Source organism: Arvicola amphibius, chromosome 9 (assembly GCF_903992535.2).
Source record: "Arvicola amphibius chromosome 9, mArvAmp1.2, whole genome shotgun sequence".
Lineage (NCBI taxonomy): Eukaryota > Metazoa > Chordata > Mammalia > Rodentia > Cricetidae > Arvicola > Arvicola amphibius.
Genome location: NC_052055.2, coordinates 51,639,019 through 51,663,649, shown reverse-complemented (window position 1 = coordinate 51,663,649; position 24,631 = coordinate 51,639,019). Strand labels below are relative to the sequence as shown.

The window sequence follows — 24,631 nt, the reverse complement described above, 5'->3', positions numbered from 1 at the left end:
GGGAGGACAGAAGTGAGGACCAGAAGTCTCCAGAGTTTGCTTTCTATTCTAAGTAAGTTGGAAGGGGTTCCATGAACTACTAACAATTCCAAGCCTGAATGCTGGGGAACAGCACACACGCATCCAGCATTCCACACGACCAGGAAAACTAAGTCCCTTTGAGAATTCTAAATTATGACATGTATTGGTCATCTCCTGCTTAAAATGTTTACCATGAGGGCGATGTTTTCTTTCCCCATCCTTTGAATGTATTATGATCAATGTCTAGAGTTAAGTTATAGGTGTAAATTTTTGTCCCTTGCTCCTTTAATTCAAAAGTGTGCAACATTTAGTAGCTCAAGAACCTGATCATATAGTTAAAGGTTAAAGAGTTTGCAGCTCTCTTCACTAAGCCAGTGAGCACCTTTGACTGCTTGGTACCATGCAGAGTAATTTTACTTGGTCAGCCAGCAAGGATCACAACTTGTTGATTAAACAGTTTGGTTTACTGTCTAGCCTTATTCGCAGGGTGCTATGAATTGCTGGAAGAAGTCCAAAACTGCAATTACTCAATCCACTGTGAACTCCTCAAACCTCTCTGGTGACTTCTCTATCATAACACACTGAGTATTCTAAGGCCTTCCCACACCCAATTCAGGAACTTCAGATGCTGATAGGACTCCCCTCCTTCCTATCTTGTTTCCTCTGCTCTTAGCAAAATTGCTTCTTTCCAGACTTATCTTTTTTCCACCTCAAAAAAATGCCCTTTTCAGTTCTCCTTCATGCTTGGTCTCAGGAAAGGTTGCTCTGAATTTTTCAGTTATCTTCTCCTACTTCAGCAATTACTGCTATCTTCAGTTCTCCCTAACCCTGACATAGCCACTCTCCTCCAGTCTAATTCAGGATCTCTACATAAAAAGGATCCAAACTTGTCTCTATACCTAAATTAAACTGTCTAATACACACTGATCACAATTATGCCCATGCTAAAAGTTCAACCATTATGCCCATCAATAGAATTCAAAGTGTTTTCCTTTTTCCTCCTTTAGTCTTCAAATTGTTCAAAACTCCACCTCCAACCCACACACTCATATGTAAGCACCACTGGATGTTCACTGTATTTTTCCTACCCCCCAGCTTCAGCAAATGTACTCTGTATTCAATGTTCCTCAGGCTCGGTTTCCCATCTTATACTTGTCAATGGTGCCTTTCGCCTTGTGGGGTCAGGCACGAAACAGAACAGAACACTTCCTTCCTGCTGGACCATTTACAGTAAATTGCAGACAAACAGAGTCTTCTTGGGTTCTGAGCTGTTCTAGCAAAGAGACGGCATTTCCCCTGGAAAGCCACATGAACTTCAATTTCTAAATAGAACAACTCCAAATCTCAAGCCCATGAGGGAACTTCCTAAAACGAGTAAGAGCCAGCAGAAACTACAGCTGACTGTGACTTCAGATACTGTAGTTATTCAGTATAAAATGTTTCTTAAATAAGGGCGAGCCAAGCCTAAATATGAGGCTTTATTCTAACATGAATGTGTTTCTCATACCATGTCTTTTATTATAGGCTAACTGTAAGCCAAACAGCAGTAAATAAATAGTAATTCAGTTGCTGGCTGACCAAGTGAAATTACTCTGCATGGTACCAAGCAGTCAAAGGTGCTCACTGGCTTGGTAAAGAGAGCTGCAATAGTAATTGAAACTGGCATCCAGGGGCTGGAGAGATGGCTCAGAGGTTAAGAGCATTGCCTGCTCTTCCAAAGGTCTTGAGTTCAACTCCCAGCAACCACATGGTGGCTCACAACCATCTGTAATGGGGTCTGGTGCCCTCTTCTGGCCTGCAGAAATACACACAGACAGAATATTGTACACATAATAAATAAATATTTTTTAAAAAAGAAACTGGCATCTAAGGGAATCTTGTTTGTTTAACTCATGTTTGGTTTTTGTTTTTTTCCTTAGAGTAAGATTATTACTTAGAGTGAAAACATTTATTGACTGGGCTTTGAGTTGTGCAGCCAGTGTTTTTCACTGAAAGTTATACAGATGTAACATGTTACATAGATGTAGCATGTATCCAACAATGGCACTTCCATCTTAATGAGCGAAAGGGAACTTTACTTGCATTTGCCCCTCACTTTAAAAATCTTGTAGGTTGCCTTGCTTAGGACTGACTTTTTAAATCTGTCTCCGTCTGATTTACTGTTTCATCCACATGGTGAGGGTTTTCTTTTTCTTTTTTTATTAAGTTACATTTTACTTAATTATAAAGAAGGGGCTGGAGATATGACTTGTTGGTATTGAAGAAAACCCAGGTTCAGTTCCTAGCCAATGCCACATTGAAAAAATATAAAATCAAGAATAAGTTAATGGGGGCTATATGTACAGGTTACATGAAAATACTGTTCTTTGTATTTCCAATGGGGACTAAACCACTAAGGATTCTGGTATCTGCAGGGATTCTAGAGCCAATGTTCCTGGAATACCAAGGCATATAGAAACTTTCAAAGAAAAAGAGTACAGAAACAAACCACAGAACAGTAATAAAAGAATAAGAGTAGGGGAGGAAAAACCCCAAAACACACCAACAAGAAAAAAGGGTCATTGAGGCGGCTCTGCAAGTGAAGGCACTCGCCACCGGACCTGATACCTGAGTCTGATGTCCAGAGTGTCCCAATACCCCTGCCCTTTCCCCATAGACAGACAGACGGACAGATAAGGAGGGCCTGGTAACACAGTCAGCTGCCCCCACTCCACCCCCTGCACATACCTAATTTATGACTCTAAGTCACCTTTAAACAAAATCACAATTCTAAGTGCAGTTTTACAAAGGTCTTCCATAAAACACCAATGGATTCCACTGTACTGACTGTGGAGAACAGAGCTGTTTGCTGTTTCCAAGCATGAAGCCCATCTATTAAACAACAGCCAAGATAAGACAACAGATGCTATCTATATGTGGTTAAATCTTGAAAAAGAAAAGACAGCACATAAAGAAGAAAATTTTAAGAATGGAAAAGTAGAGCAGAAAATTCTAAGAAATTATTTTTTTAAAAAAGCTATTTATTTGTAATTTATGTACATCAGTGTTTTACCTGCGTGTATATCTGAGAGTGTCAGATCCCCTGAAACTAGAGTTACAGACAGTTGTGAGCTTGCTGCCATGAGTGCTGGGAATTGAACCTGGGTCATTTGGAAGAGCAGCCACTGCTCTTAACCACTGAGCCATCTCTCTAGTCCCGGAAGAAATCATTTTTAATGCTGTATGTTATATAGAGATAAAGAGAAGGCTAAACATAAAAGATGAAAACAAGATCAGAGTTACCCAGAATAAACAAGGTACTCCATAGTAAATTTTTACATTTTGAAAAATTATGAATGATAGGAGGGAAAAGAAGAGGACACTGAGAAAACAAGGTGGGAAATAAAAGAGCAAGCCAGGAATGGTAGACAGTTAAGGCCCTCCTGGGTTCCACAGAGGAAAGAGCAGAAGGCACAAGAGGTGAGGGGTCCAAATCCTGACACAGATGAGCATTAGCTATAAAATATTACCAAGAAGGAATCCGAAGTAACCATCACCCCAGAGCTACAAAGAAACAGGCAAGTACTATTTAGCACAAGCACTTGGGATTTCCAATACAGGGAGAGCTTTAAGAGAGCTGCAGAGATGGTTCAGTGGTTAAGAGCACAGGCTGCTCTCCCAGAGGTTCTGAGTTCAATGCCCAGCAACCACAAGATGGCTCACAACCATTCATAATGAGATTTGGTGCCCCCTTCTGGTCTGCAGACAGACATGCAGGCAGATAAAATTACATTTAATGAATGTGCAAGAGGGCCCTGAAAGCAATGGCAACCAGACAGCACTTTATGAATGTCCTTAATGTTTTATTTAACAACAAATATAACTGCTGGTTTAAAATAAACAGAACTGAGTAGCAGAGACAGTAACTTACACCAGCACTGGCTGGGAGCAGTCTGCATTTGGCCTAATCCTACTGGAACACTCTAACTAAACAGTTTTTTCTGCATCGCCTTGGAGCAGCATCCCCAAGGATAAAGTCTACCTGTGCCCTTTTAAAGTATGGCTTTTATAAATATTTGGAATTGATACTATCTATATACTGCCTCCACCTCCTGAGTGCTCAGACAGCAGGCATGAATCATCACACCAAATTTAAGATTTGCTGGGGCAAGCAAACCTAGTGCCCTCATGCATGCTATATAGCTACATCCAGTTTGTTATCACCCCCCAGTCCCAGCTACTTATTTTCAAATGAAAACCTTACCCCAATACTTCAGCAGAAAGTTCCCATAATAACACCAAAAAACGAGATTTACCCGGTAAATTATGCATTTCAAAAACTTAAAAATTTGGTCAACATAAATTACTTTTAATTATTTTAGAAATGCAATTTTTTTCAGAGGGAAATCTTGAGAGTTTTACTAAATCTATATGCAAAGTCTGAAGTACCTGGTAATGAATTGTTAAATACAACTGGGTAGACTTGATGGCTAGACAAGATACTGAGGGAGAATTGTACTTTTAAGAACATTTGTAACTTGTCTGATAACAAGGAAAAACAGAGAATGTTTCTATTATGTGAGGTAGGCTAAATGCTTCTCTCATACACATAGACAGAGCTTCCTCTATTTGAAAAGAATTTCATCTTAACCTATCACAACTAAAAGCTGATTCTTCCCATGTCCACAACTCCCACTCACATTCCCAGGACAACCGTTCATCTGCCTGCCCTTTATTTAGCCTACGAAGAGAAGAAGCAGGAGTGAGTGAGAGGGAGCTGCGATCAGACGCTGTAAGAGGAGCTGCAACACAGAGAAACTGATCCGGTACTACAGAATGCATGTTCCACTCAAGAGCTCAGTAAGCACTAATGACCAGGGCACAAGAGGGTTTCTTCAAAACAGTCTTTCATTTTAGTAAAGGATCCCTGTATCTACTAAGAAGGTTAAAAATTAAAAACAAAATTCTATTATTAAATGTGAAATACCATGCAACAGAAAGTACAAAGGACTGCACACAACAGCAGTATACTTGTCCAGCATGCGAGGGACTGGGTTTGCTATAATAAAAACAAACCAAACACACTGGGTTCATAACACAAAAAGAACAAAGAGCTCTGAACATCAAATATGATTTAAATAAGAAAAGTCAAAAGATTATCCAGTCTAACCTTTGCAGAAGCTAAAAAAAAGTTAAAAAATGGTTAGAACGTGGAATTTAAAGCAAACTAAAAATTGATATATATATACATATATATATATGTATATATATATATATATATATATATATATCAATTATATGTATGCAATATATATAGTTTTGGAACAGAATAGAATTTCTGTGGCGATCCAAAAATGTGAGCTTATTCCACCTTGTCTGAAGGTCAGAGAGTCTGAGGTTGCTCAAAGGTGTTAACAACTATGGCTACACACCCTGACTTAGGGTGTAGTTGCTTGCTGATTTGGACATTAAGGTGGCCCATAGCGGTGGATCCATTCGGCCCTGACCAAAAGTATGAGAATTCAAGCATACTTCTGTTCCTTCTTTAGAAGTAGAAGGTTTGACGAAGAATTTAGCATGAAAGATGAGCCAATCTTGATACCAGATAATCGGTATTCAGGGTGTGTGTGTGTGTGTGTGTGTGTGTGTGTGTGTGTGTGTGTGTGTGTGTGTGTGTGTCCAAAGCATAAAGAGGCCAAGCGTGCAGGGTGGTAAGGTAAACCACACATACCCAGAGTGTTGAATGAAAGTGGGATGGTTTGAAACTGTTCATCTCCACAACATAGCACTTTAGTCACAGTGTTTTCTGGATGGAGAATTTATTAGCACTCAACCATGTTTAATTCTAATCTCAATGCCCAGGGACGACAAGGTGGAAATATATCAAAAGAACATATCCCCACACAGAGGTGATTCTGCTACAGTCTACCCCATGTGCCTGTTTTTAAACTTCAAGAACTACTACACTGTGGTAACCACGAAATTTTGAAGTGGAATTTTTATTTAAACTATAATATTGCCTCAATTAAAAGACCTGGGTTTCAAAACCCAAGGAGCTGGAGACATGGTTCAACAGCTAAGAGCACTGGCTGTTCTTCCAGAGGACCTGGGTTCAATTCCAGCACTTACATGGTGGTTCATAACTGTTTCTAACTCCAGTTCTAGGGATCTGATGCCCTCCTCTGGCCTCTGATGGCACCACATATGCATGTGGTACACACATGAAGGCAAAACACTCATACATGAAAAAAATGTAAAGAGGAATCACCAATGTAGTCACCATATTGTTTATACAGACCTTCTATTCATTGATATTTAACCCTTATTGGAAAAAAATCTTGAAAATTATTTCCTCTATTTGAAAATTAATTAATTTTATACATACATTTATTATCAGGTGCTAGCTTCCTGAATTTGAGGGAATTCTGGCCTTACTTCTTGCCCATGTATGAAATCAGTATCTAACAAAAAGAGAAAGCTCCACGTAGCTTCTATTTTATAGCACCATACTTACTTTTTCTTTTCCTTTTTAATAGTCCTGCCTGTCCTGGAACTCATGGGCCTTGAACTCACAGAGATCCGCCTGCCTCTGTCTCTCAAATGCTGGGATTAAAGGCGTGTGTCACCACTGCCCGGCTCATACTTACTTTTTCAAGGGTCTCACAGTGTACTTCAGGCTTATCAAGTTATTGCTCTCCTGCATCCATTTCCCACAAGTCTGGATTGCAGGTCCCTGTCACCACACCCAGCTATTTATAACCTTTTTAGTAATGACTTTCCTTCTCTAGAAGCACCAAATGTAGCAATTCTATTTATCTCTCTTCCCTCTCCTCCTCTCCTCGCTGTCCCTTCATCCCCTCTCTGACAGCCTCTGGATGGTCTGAAACGCTGCCCGAGTGCTAGAATTAAAAGTCTGCACCGCCACACCCGTATCCAGCTCCCTTCATCTTTTTAGGTCACATGCCATGCTGCAAGGTTCAGCATGCTGGAGCAGCAGCTATTTCATGTGCTTTGGCAGCAGCTCTAAACAGTGTTCATCTCAAACCTGTATATTTACAGAGAGAACTATAAAGATTAGCTTCATTCCAAACAATTTTCAATGCACCAACCATCAAGCTAGTTTATATACCCTACTGATAACTTTCTCACAATCTAAGAGACTATGAACAACAGTACAGTGAAAATATTCATAAATGACAAAATACTTAGCATTTCATTAAGTGTTTCTTCCAGTTACATTCTTTCTTTTTTAAAAGATGTATTTGTTTATTATGTATACAGCGTTCTGCCTGCATGTCCACCTGGAGGCCAGAAGAGGGCACCAGATCTCACTATGGATGGTTGTGAGCCATTGTGTGGTGGCTGGGAATTGAACTCAGGACCTCTGGGAGAACTGCTGAGCCATCTCTGCCGCCCCAAGTTACATTCTTAAGAGAACTTGTTTTCAAAAATACATCCAGGAAATGATAGCCTACACCTTTAATCCCAGCAGCACCCAGAGGCAGAAGTAGGCAAATCTCTGTGAGATTGAGGCCAGGCTGGTCTACAGAGCATGGTCCAGGACAGCAAGGGCTACACAGAGAAACCTGTCTCAAAAATAACAAAACAAAGAAACCTGTAACTTAGGGGCTAGCAAGGTTACAAGCACAAGCTGCTCTTCCAGAGGACCCAGTTTCAATTTCAAGCACCCACATAAGTAGCTTATTAACTGCCTATAACTCCAGTTCTAGAGAATCCAACTTTCAAACATTTGAGGGCAGCAGGCACACGTGGCACATAGACATACATTTAAGCAAAACACTCATATGCAAAAGCACATAAAATAAAAATCAATAAATCTTAAGAAGAGAGAGCTACAACTTAAGAAGAAAAGAAAACATTATTAAATTATTGACCCTTTTAAATAGCACCTTGATCAAACCCTGTTAAGAATGAGGACTTAATGAGGTTGACAGTAACAAAGACCACTCCTGATCTTAAGTGACCCAGGAACTACTCAAAGTCACTGTCAGGGTTATGGCTTTAATCATCATCCAACCAAAAAATCTGCCACACATAAGAGGTAAGGACAGGGGCACAGTTCCCCTCTGCTTTGCCTCTCTGGGCCTCGGCTACTGCCATGCAGTTGGTGCTCAGCTGGTTTTTCTTGCCATAAACCCACAAGGCCTTCAGGTGAAGGCCTGCTTTTGAGTTTTCAGTAATGTGTTGATTTCCTCTAAGTGGTTGACTGAAAGACTGATTTCATGCACCCAAGATAATTCTGCTTCCAGGCAGTTCTGTTCTCCCCACTTTAATGAAGTGATTTAAGCTGTAGATACACCACAGCACAGGACAAAGACCCACGACTCACTGCTCAAAGTGGCCAGCAGGGCAAAGTCCCTGGCTCTTGTGAAGTCTATATTATGGTAAAGAAAAACAAGAAAACAAATACAGGTCAAGTGAATTTAAAGGGAAAAGATGCTGATGTAGTAGTGCATACCAGTAACCCAGTGTCTGGAAAAGAGGCAAAGAGTTCAGACTGCCTCAGCTCCATACCAGCCAGGGCTACAGTGTGAGAGCCCATCTCCAAACACAAGGGAATTGAAAGGACATGGAGACTGGTGCATCCTAGGCCTTCCTGGCTTGCCAATGTAGGCCTGTCATTGGTTCTAGACTAAGAACCCTGTCTCAGAAAAAAAAGAAAAAGAAAAAAGAAAAAAAAGGCACCTGAGGAATATCTGAGGTTGTCCTCTAGCCTCTACACACATTCAGCGGAATTTCAGAGTTACAGGAGGAATAGACAAACCAGTATATTTATCCAATGTGAATACTTACCTGTGCAGAGTAGTACAAACCAAGAGCCGTATTTATCAGAAGACTGCATTCTTACCTGCTCAATCTCTTTGGTTTTTGATGCAATGGCTTTAGAGCGACTGCTAAGCTGGCTGTCTTCATACAATTCTGTGCCATCTGTTGTGTTTGACTCGGGTTCTTCTGTCTGGTCAATAAATAAGGGTGCCATGGATCCCGTCTTGAAAACAGAAGAAGTCCTTAGTTATTTTCTTAAAGGACATTGAGTATATGAGATAGTGTACGTAGTCACTAAGAGAAGATTATATTAAAAGGAAGTGCTATTAAATTAATTTTAAGAAAAGATAATATATAATGTCATGATATGTAATGAAGGCTAGAGAATATGAATGCTACTTTTATAACTTTTGATGAGACTAAGCCTTACAACATTCTAAAATATGATAGATATACTAAATACAGAATAATTTATGGCTGAAAGGTTTTGTCCTATGGTTATTTCTTAAACAATCTATTCAGGAAATATGGACCACTTAAGAAAAAAATCCAAATATGAGAGCATAAGCTCACATAAAGGATCACAATAAGGGAAGGCACAGGAACACACTCCACGCTCACAGCTAAACAGCCCACGACTTTCCTCAAACCATTAGGAAGAATGTGAGACTGCAGCAATGACTGCTTCTGTCAGACACTCTCCCAACAGTGACTGATTCAGACTAATGCCAAACAGTGGGGACTCCCTTCAGTACCAAGCTCTCACCAACAGACAGGTCATCCAGACAAAATTTAGAGAGATGAACACTGGAATTAAATGAGATCATAAGTCAAACAGATCTAACAGGCATCCATGAACATCCCACTCAGACACTAAATACCCATTCTTAACAGCAGCTTGTGGAAATTTCCCCCAAACTGACCACATGTTAAGACACTGAAAAATCCTGAGAATCAACAACCTGCATTCTATCTGACCAGAACGTAATAAATGTTCAACAGCTGGTCTCCTCCAGAGATCCTCCAGAGATCTGAACGACCCAGCTCAACAGAGGCCAGACTCTCAGTACTTTACCTTGAGGCAATACCTGGTTCTGAGAAAGACCACAAACTGAGACCACCCAGGCACCACCCAGTAACAGACCATCCAAAGGAAATTCCTAACGTTCCAACCATTGTAGACAGCACACACCCATCGCTTATCACCAGGACACCCCTAGACAAATGCCAGCCAATCAGCGGTCCTGAACCTTAGAAATCCCTCACCCCTACCTTTGCTACTATAAATACCTAACCCTAATTGAACAGAGGCTGTGTAAATGGTGTAAATGAGGAAAAACCCAGTGCTCCATTAAGATTAGGAACAAGGCAAGGGTGTCGAGTGAGTCCACTTCTATTCAATGTAGTGTAGTAAGACAAGCAAAGGGAAGAGAAGAGATACAAATAGAAAAAGAAGTCAAATTATCTTTATTTGCAAACTATTTAATTCTGTATACAAAAACCTACCATGTTTGCTTCCTATGACCCTGATAAACAACATTATCACTTCTTTTGGGGAGAGAAAATTTGATTTACAAATTCTGATACAGTCTCCAGCACTGAGGGAAGACAAAGCAGAAACTAAACCAGAAGCCTTGGAGGAACACTGCTTTCTGGGTGCTAAGCCTACCTTTTCTCTTTCTTTTTTTTAAAAAAAAAATATTTTATTTATTATGTATACAGTGTTCTGCCTGCATGTCTGCCTGCAGCCCAAAAGAGGGCACCAGACCCCATTACAGATGGCTGTGAGACACCATGCGGTTGCTGGGACTTGAACTCAGGACCTTTGGAAGAGCAGGCAGTGCTCTACCTGTTGATCCATCTTCTCCAGCCTGCAGCCTACCTTCTTAGAGACTCCAGGACTACCCTCTTTGGAGTCACTGCCTGAAGCAAACTGGGCCTTTCCACATCAATTAATCAATCAAATGCCCTGCAGGCTTACATATGTCTATGAGCCTGCTTGTCTACATGTGTACTACATCAGTGCAATAGGCAACAAAGCCAGAAAAGAGCATCAGCTAGTGTAGGTCCCGGGTCTACCTACCCCTGTTCCTGGGGTTCATCTTGAGGACAGATTCCGGTCAGCTAACTAAAGCATTCTGTTTGTTTCTGTGCTCCTTCCGCCCCGCCTGGTGATTAGCTGTAGGGCATTGTTTACTCCATCTTTGGTGTGGTAATTTCCCACCTGCCTGGGTGGAAATGCTTGTGCAGCAGCAAGGTATGTAAGGATTTCCCCAAAGTTAAATAAACGGCATTTGGCTGATCTCCTTTCGAATGACCCAGGTCTCTTTGTGTGTACTTTCAATCTCCAGGCTCTTGCCCGACTCGCTTACGATACAGTGGCGCGCGAACTGTACCGAGGGGGTAACACAGAATCGGGTGTTACAAGCTAGAGTTACAGATTCTTACTGTTGACAAACACTTTCAGCAAAGTAACAGGCTAAAAGGCACTGGATCCCTGAAACTGCTAGAGCAGTGGTTCCCAACCTTCCTAATGCTGCCACCCTTTAATGCAGTTCCTCATGCTGGGTGACTCACAACCATAAAATTATTTCATTGCTACCCCATAACTGTAATTTTTCTGCTGTTATGAATTATAATGTAAATATCTGTGTTTTCTGATGGTCTTAGGCAAGCAACCCCGGTGAAAAGGTCATTTGACTACCCAATGGGTTATGACCCAGAGTTTGAGAACCCATGTGCTAGGAGAAAAAGTAAGGAGTACATGGTTATGAACAGGCACAAGTAAAGACTTTCCAGCTAGGCAGTGCAGGAAATATAAGGTCAACAACTGCCGAATGCCAAACACTGCACAGCAAAGGAAACTGCCAAGTGATGAGAGGAAGCCCAAAGAACGGGGAGGGAAATCATTGCCAGCTATAAATATAAGAGGATTAATGTCTAGAATACACCAAAAAAACTCAAAAATCTAAATGTAAAACTCAATTTTAAAAATGGGCTATGGGATTGAATAGAAAGTCATCAAAAGAAATCCAAATGGCTAGGAAACACTAAAATTTGGTTAATGCAGAGAATAATAACCGTTCAGAGTGCTGAGAGAAGCCATTGGGAGCTCACTGTAGATTATTGAGTATCTCTATGAACCCTCTCCCCAGGGCTCAGGGAACACCTCCACAGATGAAAGAGAAAGAATATAAGAGCCAGAGGATGGGAAGTAAGTTTGAAATGCTGTCTTCTGGACATGATGGCATAGCTGTTACAAACATGGACTCACAGCAGCTCTGATTACCTAAATAAGACCTACATAAGAACAAGACAGTCAGATTTCCATCAGAGACAGGGACAGAAGATAGGACCAAAAGGTCCCATGCCCAGAAGAGTTGCTATTGCAAGCAAGAAGAGGGAGGGAGGAAGGGAGGGAGGGAGGGAGGGAGGGAGGGAGAAAGAGAGAGAGAGAGAGAGAGAGAGAGAGAGAGAGAGAGAGAGAGAGAGAGAGAGAGAGAGAGAATTTTCTTTGCCAATGATCACAGCCAGGCAACTGGAGTTCATATAAATGTATCTTACATAGAGACAGATGAGTAGAACATAGTTATATAAATTAAAACTTGCATGCACACACACACACCCAAAATATTAAATAGACAAGAAATCAGTCTTACTCTCAAATTTGACCTCTGAAGTACAATTATCTACTGTCAATATAAAAACTATAATGGCTTGATATATTTGATAGATTTACTTAAGAATACTCAAAAATATCTATTATTATAAAATAACAAGAAAACTTTGACCTGTTTGAGAAAATTATTATCTAAATGACAAACCAACATTTCTCCCTCACTCCCTCCCTCTCTCCTCTCTCTCTCTCTCTCTCTCTCTCTCTCTCTCTCTCTCTCTCTCTCACACACACACATACACACACACATACAGAAAAAACCAAAACAAAAACAAATAAACACTCATAAACAAGTCTTTCTGGACTCCAAATCTACCCATTTGACTTATGCACATGCAGGCACGTGGGAAAGGCTTCTTTAGCACACATTTAATCTCACATACCACAAAACCTTCCATGAGGATTGGCAATGTAACAGACAGACAGATGTTGTGGAATATTAGTTTAAGATGTAGTACATTCATTTATGTTGTGGTGGAACATTTGTTTAATGATGCAAAGATGTGCTACATTCTTTCTGTTGCATTTGTTTAACTCTGTGAAGCTGTGTTACTTTGCCTGTTTAAAACACCTGATTGGTCTAATAAAGAGCTGAATGGCCAGTAGCTAGACAGGAGAGGGATAGGTGGGGCTGCCAGGCAGAGAGAATAAACAGAGGAGAAATCTAGGCCCAAGAGAAGGGGAGGAGCTAGAAAAGTAGGAGAGGAGGACACCAGGGGCCAGCCACCGAGTAAGAAGAAAGACATAGAATAAAGAAAAGTGAAAAGTCCAGGAGCAAAATGTAGTTAAAGAGAAACAGGACAATTTAACTTAGAAAAGCTGGCTAGAAACAAGCCAAACTAAGTTAAGAATAGTCATCCATGTATTTATTTGAGAGCTGGGTGGCACGCCCCCCAAAGAGTAAAACAAAAACCAACTACAGACAGACCCTAGGTTTGACCCCAGAATGCAAAAAGGGTTGGGAAGAGCAAAGCAAAATGGAAAAAGTCTTCCTTTTAAATTATTCAAAAATATACTTTTCACACTCTTACTTTGTGTAGTAAATTCAATAACCCACAAAGATATTTTATCAAGTACCTGTTGAGGAACAAGAACAGAGCAAATATTTTATACTCTTTGTTTTGCCCCTCCCTTCCTCATGCATCTCAGGCTATCCTCAAACTTGCTCTGATGACAACCTTGATGGTTCTCTGCCTGCACCTCCCATATGTTGGGATTACAGGTGTAAGGTACCACAAAAGACTTATATCCAGTTTCAAATCAAGACAAATGTTCAGGTGGGAAACAAAGTTGAAATTAAATACCTCGAACTCAGAAATCTCAGTCAAGTTATTTTCATCTGACTTCTCTGGCTTTTCATTAGCCCACTTGCTTGCAGCCTCAGCAAGTTCCTTCTCAGTTAGCCGGCTGGGTTTGTCTAACACCTACCATAAATAAAGAGACATCTTTGTTAGCATTCTTAAAGGCCTCTAACAGCAGGAAGCACAATGCAGTGAGACAAGTATACCCCCTTTCCACTCCTTCAAAAACATTCAGCAGAGAGTCCGGTAAGATAACAAATGTGTGTTCATCCCTAGCACAAGGAAGGTGAGGCAGGAGAACTGAAACTGCCGGGCCAGCCGAAGCTACGTAGGGAGACACAAAACTCAGTCAAAGAATCCCTTTAAATAGCAATTCCTAAAGGACACAGGGACCACACATCACTCAGAATTTCATTTGTATAAAACTTCAAGACCTCATCTAATGGGCCAATGCAAAAAGCATGACAAATACATATAAATTGTATCCAGGATACAAACAACATATTGATTATAATTTTTCATCTTTAATTATGTTCAAATAAAATAAAGTAATGGTTAAATTTTAATACAGTAAATCCTTTAAAAAGATTTATTTATTTTAATGTGTGTGGGTTTTGCCTGCCTGTAAGTCTGTGCTTCGTATGTGATCCCACTGCCCCCTAAGGCTAGAACAAGGGCACTGGATCCCCTGGAATTAGATTTACAGAGGATTGTGAACCATGGAATCAAATCCCGGTCCTCTAGAAAAGCAGCCAATGCTCTTAACTACCAGACCATCTCTTCACCTCTAAGGTAAATTCTTAACTCAAGAGAAAGGCCCAAATATGTCATCTTTATAATTTGTGATAAATCATATAAGTCATCTTTGCACAAGAGTTTAAAGATTTAAATTTCATTGTTTTGGCATACTACTACTTTCTCTAACAGAATACAATATAATCAGAGCATGGGCTTTGAAGCTACAGGCAGATCTTAGCATGCACTATGGTTTAATCACCTGTTGGATGGGGTTTAATTCCTTTTACGAAGCAGTTGTGAGAATAAAGATAACGGGCCTAAAAACTATCTGTAATAATGTCTTGTACTTTTTCTTTCCCATGTTCACTGCCATAAATCTACTGTACTGAGACAAATTTGGGAAGACGAGTGAGCTCATGGAAGAAGCAAAGACAAACAAAAGGTCTTTCTGGGTCACTCTCAATCCCAATAAGGGCCTGCAGCGTGGATGAATGAGTGAAGCAGCACAGCACGATAAGGCCTTGCTTGGAGCCTTCATGGTGGCCCTCTGATTCCATCCTATTTCCTGGAAGACTCTTCACCAACTGGGCCCAATCGCTCCAACTTTTCTAAGAGTATCACTGACTACATACATCAGTCTGGAGATCAATCTTACATCAGTATGATGATTAATCTTGGTTTCCAGCTTGAAGGGATATGGTATCAACAAAGAAAAATGCCTGTTAGATCAATAAGGTTGCTTTCAGAAAGGACTGACTGGGGGGAAGTGGTGCTCATGGGCCTTCAAACAGTAGCCCAAACATGAAGAGCTCCGAGGGAAAGGCGCTACTGCGCTGCTGTCCTCCACAGATAGCTGAGCCCGACCTCTCCAGCCTTCCATGACAGGGTGAGTATCAGCAACTGTCCAGGAATCTTTTAGGCCTTATAACTGGTCTAGAACCGCTGAGGCACCTAGCCTAGTGGACTTAGAAGCCCAGGTCCTAAGTCTCTCTAATGTGCTGCCATCTACAGACTACCCAGAAACTATCACATAAACCAAGATAGTGCATGCTAACCCTTTTATAATATGTACACACTGTAATAGTTCTACCCAATACTCCAGAGAACCTTGTCTAATATACAGTCCCAGTGAAAACAAACTGATGGAGGAGTGTCTATGTGTTACTTTCATTTTTAATAAAGATACTGCCTTGGCCCTTTAAGAGACAGAAAATTAGGTAGGTGGAGTAGACAGAACAGAATTGTGGGAAAAGGGGTAGCAGGCAGTAGGGAGACGCTTCAGGCAGTCGCTATAGTGAGTCGCCATGCTTCTCCTCTCCGAGATGGACGCAGGTTAAGATCTCTCCTGGTAAGCCACACCTCGTGGTGCTACACGGATTACTAAATATGGGTTAAAGGAAGATGTGAGAAATAACCAATAAGAGGCTACAGATAATGGGCCAGGCCGTGTTTAAAAGAATACAGTTTCTGTGTAATTATTTGGGGTAAAATTAGCCGGGTGGCGGGACACAGCCCTGCCGCTTCTTTCTACAACAAACAAGCAAGAGAAACAAAGAAAACCACCTCAGCCGTACTGGTGCACCGCCATGAATGAAGTACTTCTACAAACCAAAGAACATTCTGAAATAAATTCACCAAAGGGAGCAGGGCAGGCCTCATTACCTCAAATTAGAAAAACAAGAAACAGAACAACAGTAATTTATCTAACTCACTAACAAACACTGATAGAAAGCGGCACATGAGCTTCAATCAGACCTGATCAAGCTCACCAAGGAACAGGAGGCCATGGATTATTTTTATCGTGTGTGTGTGTGTATACACGTGTACATACACAGCATTGTGAAAAAACTATTTTGCTCTAAATATACTGACTATTTTGACTTAATTATTCAGAGAAACTGTATGTCTCATAAAAGCCAGGAACGACTCCAAGAAGTTGCCTGTCGTTTTATAACAACAAATCAACAAAAGCAAAGTGAGCAGAAATTGTAAAAAGAGGCTTCTTCTCTAAGATACCCATAACCACCTAGGAAAGCTTTTCAGAAGACAGACACTTGGCCTAGAGAGGCCACCACAGTGGTCTTCAGCGATTTCCACCTGGGAAATGGGTCTGTATAATATAGTTTTTTGGGCTAGAGAGATGGCTAAAATGGTCAAGAATACACACTGCTCTTCCAGAGAAACTGCATTTGGTTCTTAGCACCCATGTGGTTGGCTCATAATTACCTGTAACTCCAGATCCAGAACATGAAAACCTTTGATCTCTGGCACTAGCACTCAAATACACACACCTACACATATGTGTAATTAAAAATTATAATCTTTTCAAAAGCCAAAAGAAGGCAGCCAGCCATAGTCAACCCTAAACTTCCCAGCCTTTGCATACTGCAAGACACGAAATCAACTAGTGGTTGACGCTTTGTGTATGGCTCCCATGCACGTAGTACAGCTTAGACTTATATCCTATAAATTTCTCTTATCAGCTCACCAGACCAGAATTATCAAGGCTTCAGAAGACAGAGAGAAAGCCTGAAGCTTACCTCTGAAGTACATTCCACAGCAACTAAATAAGCTTAACTCTCTCAATTCAGTCTTCTACCCATCCAGAAGGCAGAGTCTCAATCTGTAGCCAAAGTTAGTTCATGATTATGAAACCCCTTTGTCTCAGACCTCAAGTGCTGGGATCACTGGCATAAGATGCCTACCCAGCTAAGGAGGTTAAAACAGTACCTACTATAAGACAGGATATTACTAGAAATACAAAAAAATTAAAGAAAATAAAAACATATCCAAGAAAATAATGTATGTTTATAATTTTAAAAGAGAAAGTTTATGTTTTCAGGAGAGCTATAAAGCAGAACCAAGCTAATGACTTAGGAGTTCTTGTAAAATGTAAAGAAATCCTGCCACGGGAACTATTCTATCTGTCTATCTGTTACTGAGTGTGTGAACTTGATAAGTTATCACACAGAACTATTTTCTAATGGTTCAAAATAAACCCTGAAAAAATATACTCCCAAAGCCATAATGTTTGGGGAAAAAAAGCCCTCAGCTGAGAAGGTAATTTAAAAACTCAGGAAACTGATGCAGGATTAGCAAGACCAGCCTGAGCTACTACGAGGTCAAGTCCAATTTTAAAACCAAACACAAATTTTTCAGAGAGTTGGTCTCTACGGCTGGCAAAATATCTGTCAAATATCTGCAAGGGCAAGAACATGCCATGCCACAGAACAGCAAAGAACAACCTGACACTTCAGAATCCTCCAGTGGTAAGATTTGTCACAGAAAGGTCACCTTTTCCTTTCAAGCAGAAAAACTGCTGTCCCTGTAGACCAATGGCAGAATGATAGGGGGTAACTATTCTGCTAAAATGTCAAAAACATTAAGAGAAAATCAAAAAGGAGAGAGTATCTGAAACAAGTTATGAGCATGAGAAAGGGTGAGAGGTTGATAAAGGAAACAAAGTGAAAAAACATCAGCTCCATCCTTCCAACACATTTTGAGAAGCTGGGAATAAAGAATGGTAGGCGAGGAGCAGCTCCACTTGGAGGAAATTATTTTCGCTTCTGAAGCTTCAGTCTCCTATAGAATTGAGATTTAAACCTAGCCATGTATGGGTTTCTGTATGGATTAGTAAAAGGTTATACTACATATCAAGAATTGAATGGTTTTAAATACATGTTAAACTTTTGCTTATGCTCTCAATGCCCCAAATAAAAGCAAATCCTATGAATACACACCCCATCTAAATATGTAGCCCATTTGGTTATGATGAAGAATAGCAAAGGCTACAGCAGCAAATAAAAAGCGTAGCAAAATCTATGGAGAAATATCAATTAGAATGATCATTTATTTTGGCCTTTGTAATATTTTCAAGTAGAGAAGACTTAAAATTCAAGCTTTCAAAGGGTTCATTAAGCATCCTTCGTACACACAATATTGTTCGTGCTGGTCAACTCATCATCTTCACATTGCAGTGCTACCTAACTTTAGAAAAGCACAAACCTTGGATGAAGAGACTGCTGAAGAACTTGAGGGTGAAGTATCTCTTGATGTTTTCAAAGACTGGATGGATCTCTCTTTACCTATATAACAATGGCAAGATTGAATATAGGACAAGAAACAACACAAGATGTAATTCTCTAGCTTATGTGTTTCCAAGTAATAAGGAAAGCCATATACGTACTTTATTCTGAAAGTTCTCATCATATTACTGTAGTAGTAACATCTAAATCTACCTCTTAGTAACACCACAAAACATTAATGTAATGTGGAATGAAATTACGTCATATATGGCAGTCTAGACCACACCAATGTCAGTTGTAAGTATGATTACAGAAATGCTGAAAAAGGCAAAACACACTTTAACTAGAGGCTCCACAAACTTCCCTGCCACAGCTAAGCAAGCTCTAGAGAATCAGGTTTCTGAGAACCTCAGGTGGTATTAAATAATAACTCTTCCAAAGGTTCTGAAGACAGGAAGCCACTCTACTCCAGTGACTCTCAGTCAAGAACAATTTTGTCCCTCCCACCCTGGCACTGGGCAATGTGTAAATCATGACCTTTTCTGCTGCTGAAAATCTTTAACATATCATAATATACACAGAATGTTATTACAGTTAGTATGTAGCTACCACAGAGCAATCGATCAGTTAAGAGACAGCCCAGAGAGTACTATACACAGGAAATTTAGCAGATACTCCTAAAACATTCACACCATTTAAAAGAATTTAGAAATCAATTAATTCAGAGCACTGATCCAGAGCCCGGTATAAGGTATGTGAACAATTGTTTTGTTTAAAATAAACCTCTATAAGATAAAGTCACCATCATTTGTTATTTCATGGAACCATTTTTAATAGAAACATAAGCCAGAAAATATATGAACATTATTATGTAAGTAGGTTCAACAACCAAAATTTAATTACATTTAGTTTTTAGTTAGCTAATTTATTTAAACTGTTTTAATATCAGTTTATAAAAATTATTAAAAGCTGTTTCTGATTGAAAAAACACCTTACTAATAACTTTCAACGTATAGTCAATTCTGTCATCTTAAGTTCTGGGAAAACTAGAAATATGAACAATACAAAGCTGCTTTAGAAAGTGGCCACACAAATGTTGCTAAAGCCTAGAAAGTGGAGAGAGCCCAGAGAGCAGGCAGGAGCAGAAGCAGACACCAAGTCACCTGGAGAGTGCAGCGAAGCCAGCTTTACTCAGGGCTCCACAACTTCCTGCCACAGCTAGGCAAGCCCTAGAGAAGCAGGCTTCTAACCACCTTGTATTAAACAGCTTTTGTCAGGGTACTGAAGACAAGAAGCCACACTATACCAGTGGCTCTCAGCCAGGGACAGTTTGTCCTTCCCACCCTGACACTGGGCAATGTGTAAAGAAATTCTGATTGTTTTCTGTGAGAGAGTACCACTGCCATAGACAACTGCAGGCCTAAGACAATATGAGAGATTTCCATGGGGGACAGCCCCATCCATCATCCTTAACAGAATCATCCGGCTTCAATAATGCAAATGCTGCATGAGAAACCCCCACCCTAAGTTTAGTACCCCTATTCTGAAGTTTCAACAGTTTTTTTTTTTTTTTTTTTAAAAGACAGAACCTAGATTCTTGTGATAGCTAAGTTCCAGGCCACCCAAGGCTGACTAGTGAGATCCTATTTTTAAAATACACAAATTACTTGGGCGGGGGGACCCTGATACAATCATCATGACATTCTCCAAAAGCCAAGAACATAAATTTAGTCATTCCTTACTGTATTTCCAATGCATGTGGCAAACTGTATACTGCATTGTAAAGTCTATCCTGGTACCCAAAACCCCTAGAGCAGTGGTTCTAAACCTGTGGGTCGCACCCTTTTTAGGGGTCACATATCAGATATCCTCCATACCATTATTTACGTTACAACTCATAGCAGCAGCAAAATTACAGTTACAAAGTAGCAACGAAATGTTTTTATGGTTGGGGGTCACATGAAGACAGTAGTAATGGGTCACAGCATTAGAAAGCTCAATAGCCACTATCCCAGAGGAACAAGTATCATGACTTTATAGTAGTTCTGATCTACATAGCCTAGACTTAAGAACACAAGTAGGCACTCAAAGTTAAATAGAAAGCCAACTTATTTTTTTACACTTAAGTTACTAAATAAAGGCATAATTATGTTAGGTAATTAGTTGTATATGAGTCCGTCATTGAGAAAGGACCTCTCCCTCAAACTCAAACACAGCACACTGTAAAACTGAGAACTGAAACTGGAAAACTGATTTGGGGTCAAAGAAGGATATCAGAGACATATCTCTGACATTCTGACTATCCAGATAAAGGAGATAAACATATACTCTTTGTCCTCTTCCTTGAGAGTTAATTCAATGGGCTTGTCAATCACTTGTGCAGGAAAATACCCTTCTGGGCAAACTGTCTGTTCTAGAGACCTTAGAAACAGTAGAAAGACATTTAAATATAGACGGTTCCTGTGGCCACTGGCCATTCTCACCCTTCAAGCTTCTTCCAATTCTGTAATAAACACCATCTATTATCTAATATGCTATATTCTGTGTGGCTCATCTAAACTGTTTTCAAGATCACGGGGATAGGGGAGCCCAGGGAGGGCCAAAGCAAAATCCTAGTGCCAATTATATATTCAATTTTAGCATGCATTAGCGAGAACACAGGGAAAAAAAACCAGCAACACCACAGAGAAAAGATGACAACTCAACAGCTGTCAATCTCAAACACGATATTGCTAGGCCAGGTATGATCCCAAGTGTAGCCCAAGAATCTTTCCTGATTTCATTTCAGATGCTCAGGGTTAACATAAGCAGACATCAATCAATCTTCCTATGCAGAAGCAAAAGATTGCTGAAGGAAAAGAAATGGTTTCTCAGAAACACTCATTTATACCTGTTTCATAAATGAGTGGACAAGCAAGAAGCAAGGGACAGACAAACAAAGATGACAGCAAAAACTGCAAAGTAAGTAGAATCTCTAACTCCCACTGCCAACGGACTCATTATTCTATAGGCTCTATCCTCCTGTGGCAGCCATTCCTGAGTAAGAATGGCTGGTCAAGACAACCAACTACCTGGCTATATTGCTAGTGACAGTGTATTTGAGAGAACAGTAAGATACTTTCCCCCATTTAAGTAATTTCTCAAATCAAACCTCCCACCCTTTCAAAATTCCAGATCAAAACCTACTTCCAAACTCACCTCTTCCTGGATTTGCTTCATTCTGTCGTTTGTAGGAAGCACCAACACGCGTGGACTCTAGGGAAAGGTGGCAGGGAGGAATTAACACCAGCACCTCTGTGCCAGGGAGGAGCATGGTATCACCCCAGAAGTAGGAGTAAAGAGAAGAGGTACTTCTGAGCACTTGCTGGTGATCCTAACCACCTCCAACCCACGCCAGCTGAGCTGTGCGAGCAGCTGTACTGAGGAGAAACCAAAACAGCACGGGAAAGCGCCAGGCATCCTGCATGCTGCAGGGGTCACTCGGAACTATCAGACACCTGATGGTTCCTAAAAACAATCTTTTCACAGAAGAAATGTAGAGTTACCTAGAATAACAGCAGATGCAAAAAGAGCTTTGTATGAGCCCCCTTAACCTACCTAAAAATGAGTCTAGTAAAAATATCTTACTACAGGAAAGGGGACTAGAGTCTAGCACCCCACTGAGACACTCACAGGCTGTTAACCTATTCTGAGAGCAAATCAGAGCTCACCCGCGACTGTGTGTAATAAGAAAAGATTTCTTTTCCACGTGTCCAACCACACAGCTTGCTAACATCTCCCCACCAGAAACCAATAACCTGCATTCAGAAATCCTTTAAGTTCAAATATCTGACCCTTCCCATGTGGACACAAAACAAATTGCATGTCCTCTTTCAGGTCTCTCTGCTGACCTGTTTCCTGTCAGTTTGTTTCTCGATTATAAACTATCAGAGAACACAGAAGGAAACAATTGTAATTCCTCTATCATGTTCACTAAGGGAAGTGTGAGAACCAGCCAAGGACGAGAGGCTATATAAAAACATTATGTGCATAAGTAGCAACATTTGTTCATACAAAATACTATAAGGTTCACATTCAAAGATCACATATCAGGTGGGGAGGACGGGTGTAGCTAGGCTGCTGGAAGGGAAATCACCATTAGTATATAAAATATAATACCAGGAAAGTTTTCTGACTTGTTCAAGAATAGATTTATCAATACTCTAATATTGTAATAACTAAAACTTACTGATTCTCTTCACAAAGTCTCTCATACATGGATTTTCCTCAGATACAAATTTCCAGCTACCATCTTGGTTGACCCCTTCACTATGCTATATTCAGAATATGAAAACATTGTAGAGGGCTGGAGAGATAGCTCAGTGGTTAAGAGCATTGCCTGCTCTTCCAAAGGTCCTGAGTTCAATTCCCAGCAACCACATGGTGGCTCACAACCATCTATAATGAGATCTGGTGCCCTCTTCTGGCCTGCAGGCATACACGCAGACAGGATATTGTATACGTAATAAATAAATAAATATTTTAAAAAAATAAATAAATAAAACATTGTAGATTCTTTTTTTTTTTTTGTTTTTTGGTTTTTTTTGTTTTTCGAGACAGGGTTTCTCTGCAGCTTTTTTAGAGCCTGTCCTGAAACTAGCTCTTGTAGACCAGGCTGGCCTCGAACTCACAGAGATCCGCCTGCCTCTGCCTCCCGAGTGCTGGGATTAAAGGCGTGCACCACCACCGCCCGGCTGTAGATTCTTATAGAGACAAAAAAGACCAAAAATAAAGGGTCCCAAATAATCCTCCACTATTTAATGATAGCTGCTTGATGCCTAATGCAACAAACTGTTATGAAATCCTTAATAACTAAGCTTCTCCCCAAATGCCCTGTCTTGTAATAGAAATCCCTCCATAATAACAGGGTCTTGCTCTTGCCATCTACCAAATGGCCCAGAAGGCAAGGCTGGTAGCTTCTCTTTACCACTACAGAATGATTGTCCTTCAGCACAACCACTGCACTCCCGTCCACATCCTTTCCTACAACTCCTCTACCAGCTCTAGTCTGAAAAAATATCCTTTCTTCTTGGTGTTTCTCACCCAGCGGAATACTTTGGTGGGTGAGCTGAGGAGTGCACCCCATGCTCCCTTGGCATCTCCTGACTGGGCTGTGGTGGCAGGAGCATCTCCGCAGCAGACTCCAAGGCTTTGGGGCTCTAACTAGCCATGATCTCACTCTCTCACCCTCCATACATCCCTCAGAAGACCCGACAGGCTCTAAGATCAGCACTTCACAGACACCCCAGAATGGCTGCGCGCACATCTCACCATAACAAGTCAAACATCACTCCCTCTAACCTCCCAGCGGGAGCTTCTTAACAATTTTTATCAGGTCAAACATTGAGATGAAAGTCCTCCAATTTCTAGTTGAACCCTTTTCATTTGCAAGCAAATTCTTCAGATTTTGTGATATATTTCCAAAGACTGTCTTCCCTGTATCCAGGCCATTCCTGAAGGAGATTTCAAATTTCCTCCCCCTTTATAGCATGTTTACCAAAGGGGAACGTGTAGTTTCCGACAAAGAGTTTATTTTTTCATTCATTCATTCATTCATGACAGGGTTTCTCTGTGTAGCTTTGGTTCCTGTCCTGGAATTAGCTCCTGTAGACCAGGCAGGCCTCAAACTCACAGAGATCCACCTGACCCTGCCTCCCACGTGCTGGGATTAAAGGCATGCACAAAAACCGCCTGGCTTGCAAACAGATTTTTAATAATCAACAGCTTTCATTTCCAACATCAGGTAAGGAATAGATGTGCCTTTCTCAAAATTATCTCCATGCAGCCTTATGCTCTTCATCTTCCAGAAAGGAAAAGAGATCTAATTTAACTCTTAAGAGAGCCCCCACTAAGCCTCCACTCAAGGATCAACATTACTGGCCCATTCTTTTCCCAGTTTGCGTCTTTACAATCGAGCATTACTCATATCTACAGGCGTCTCAGGCTCTTCACAGTAAGCCCTTCCTCAGACAGTCCTCATACTGGATCCAGAGGTTTGCTGACTGTCTCAGGGTGTTACATGCCTGGGACAGACAAACAAGGCTTAACTGACTCAAATTTTCCAG

At 40.6% G+C, this 24,631-nt stretch overlaps 1 protein-coding gene across 9 annotated transcripts in view; it reads right to left on the bottom strand.

Moving 5' to 3' along the window:
• Pphln1 (periphilin 1) overlaps positions 1-24,631 on the bottom strand; it is an 84,468-nt gene that overhangs the window by 12,589 nt on the left and 47,248 nt on the right. For 7 of the 9 annotated variants that reach the window (XM_038342387.1, XM_038342392.1, XM_038342394.1 and 4 more), the window contains 4 exons: positions 21,726-21,782; positions 18,508-18,587; positions 13,768-13,887; positions 8,870-9,010 (listed from right to left, as the gene is read on the bottom strand). In XM_038342387.1, the coding sequence (XP_038198315.1) occupies positions 8,870-9,010; positions 13,768-13,887; positions 18,508-18,587; positions 21,726-21,782 (398 nt within the window). The remainder of the gene's footprint in view (positions 1-8,869; positions 9,011-13,767; positions 13,888-18,507; positions 18,588-21,725; positions 21,783-24,631) is intronic. The other 2 variants (XM_038342386.2, XM_038342391.2) reach the window with 1 other exon arrangement.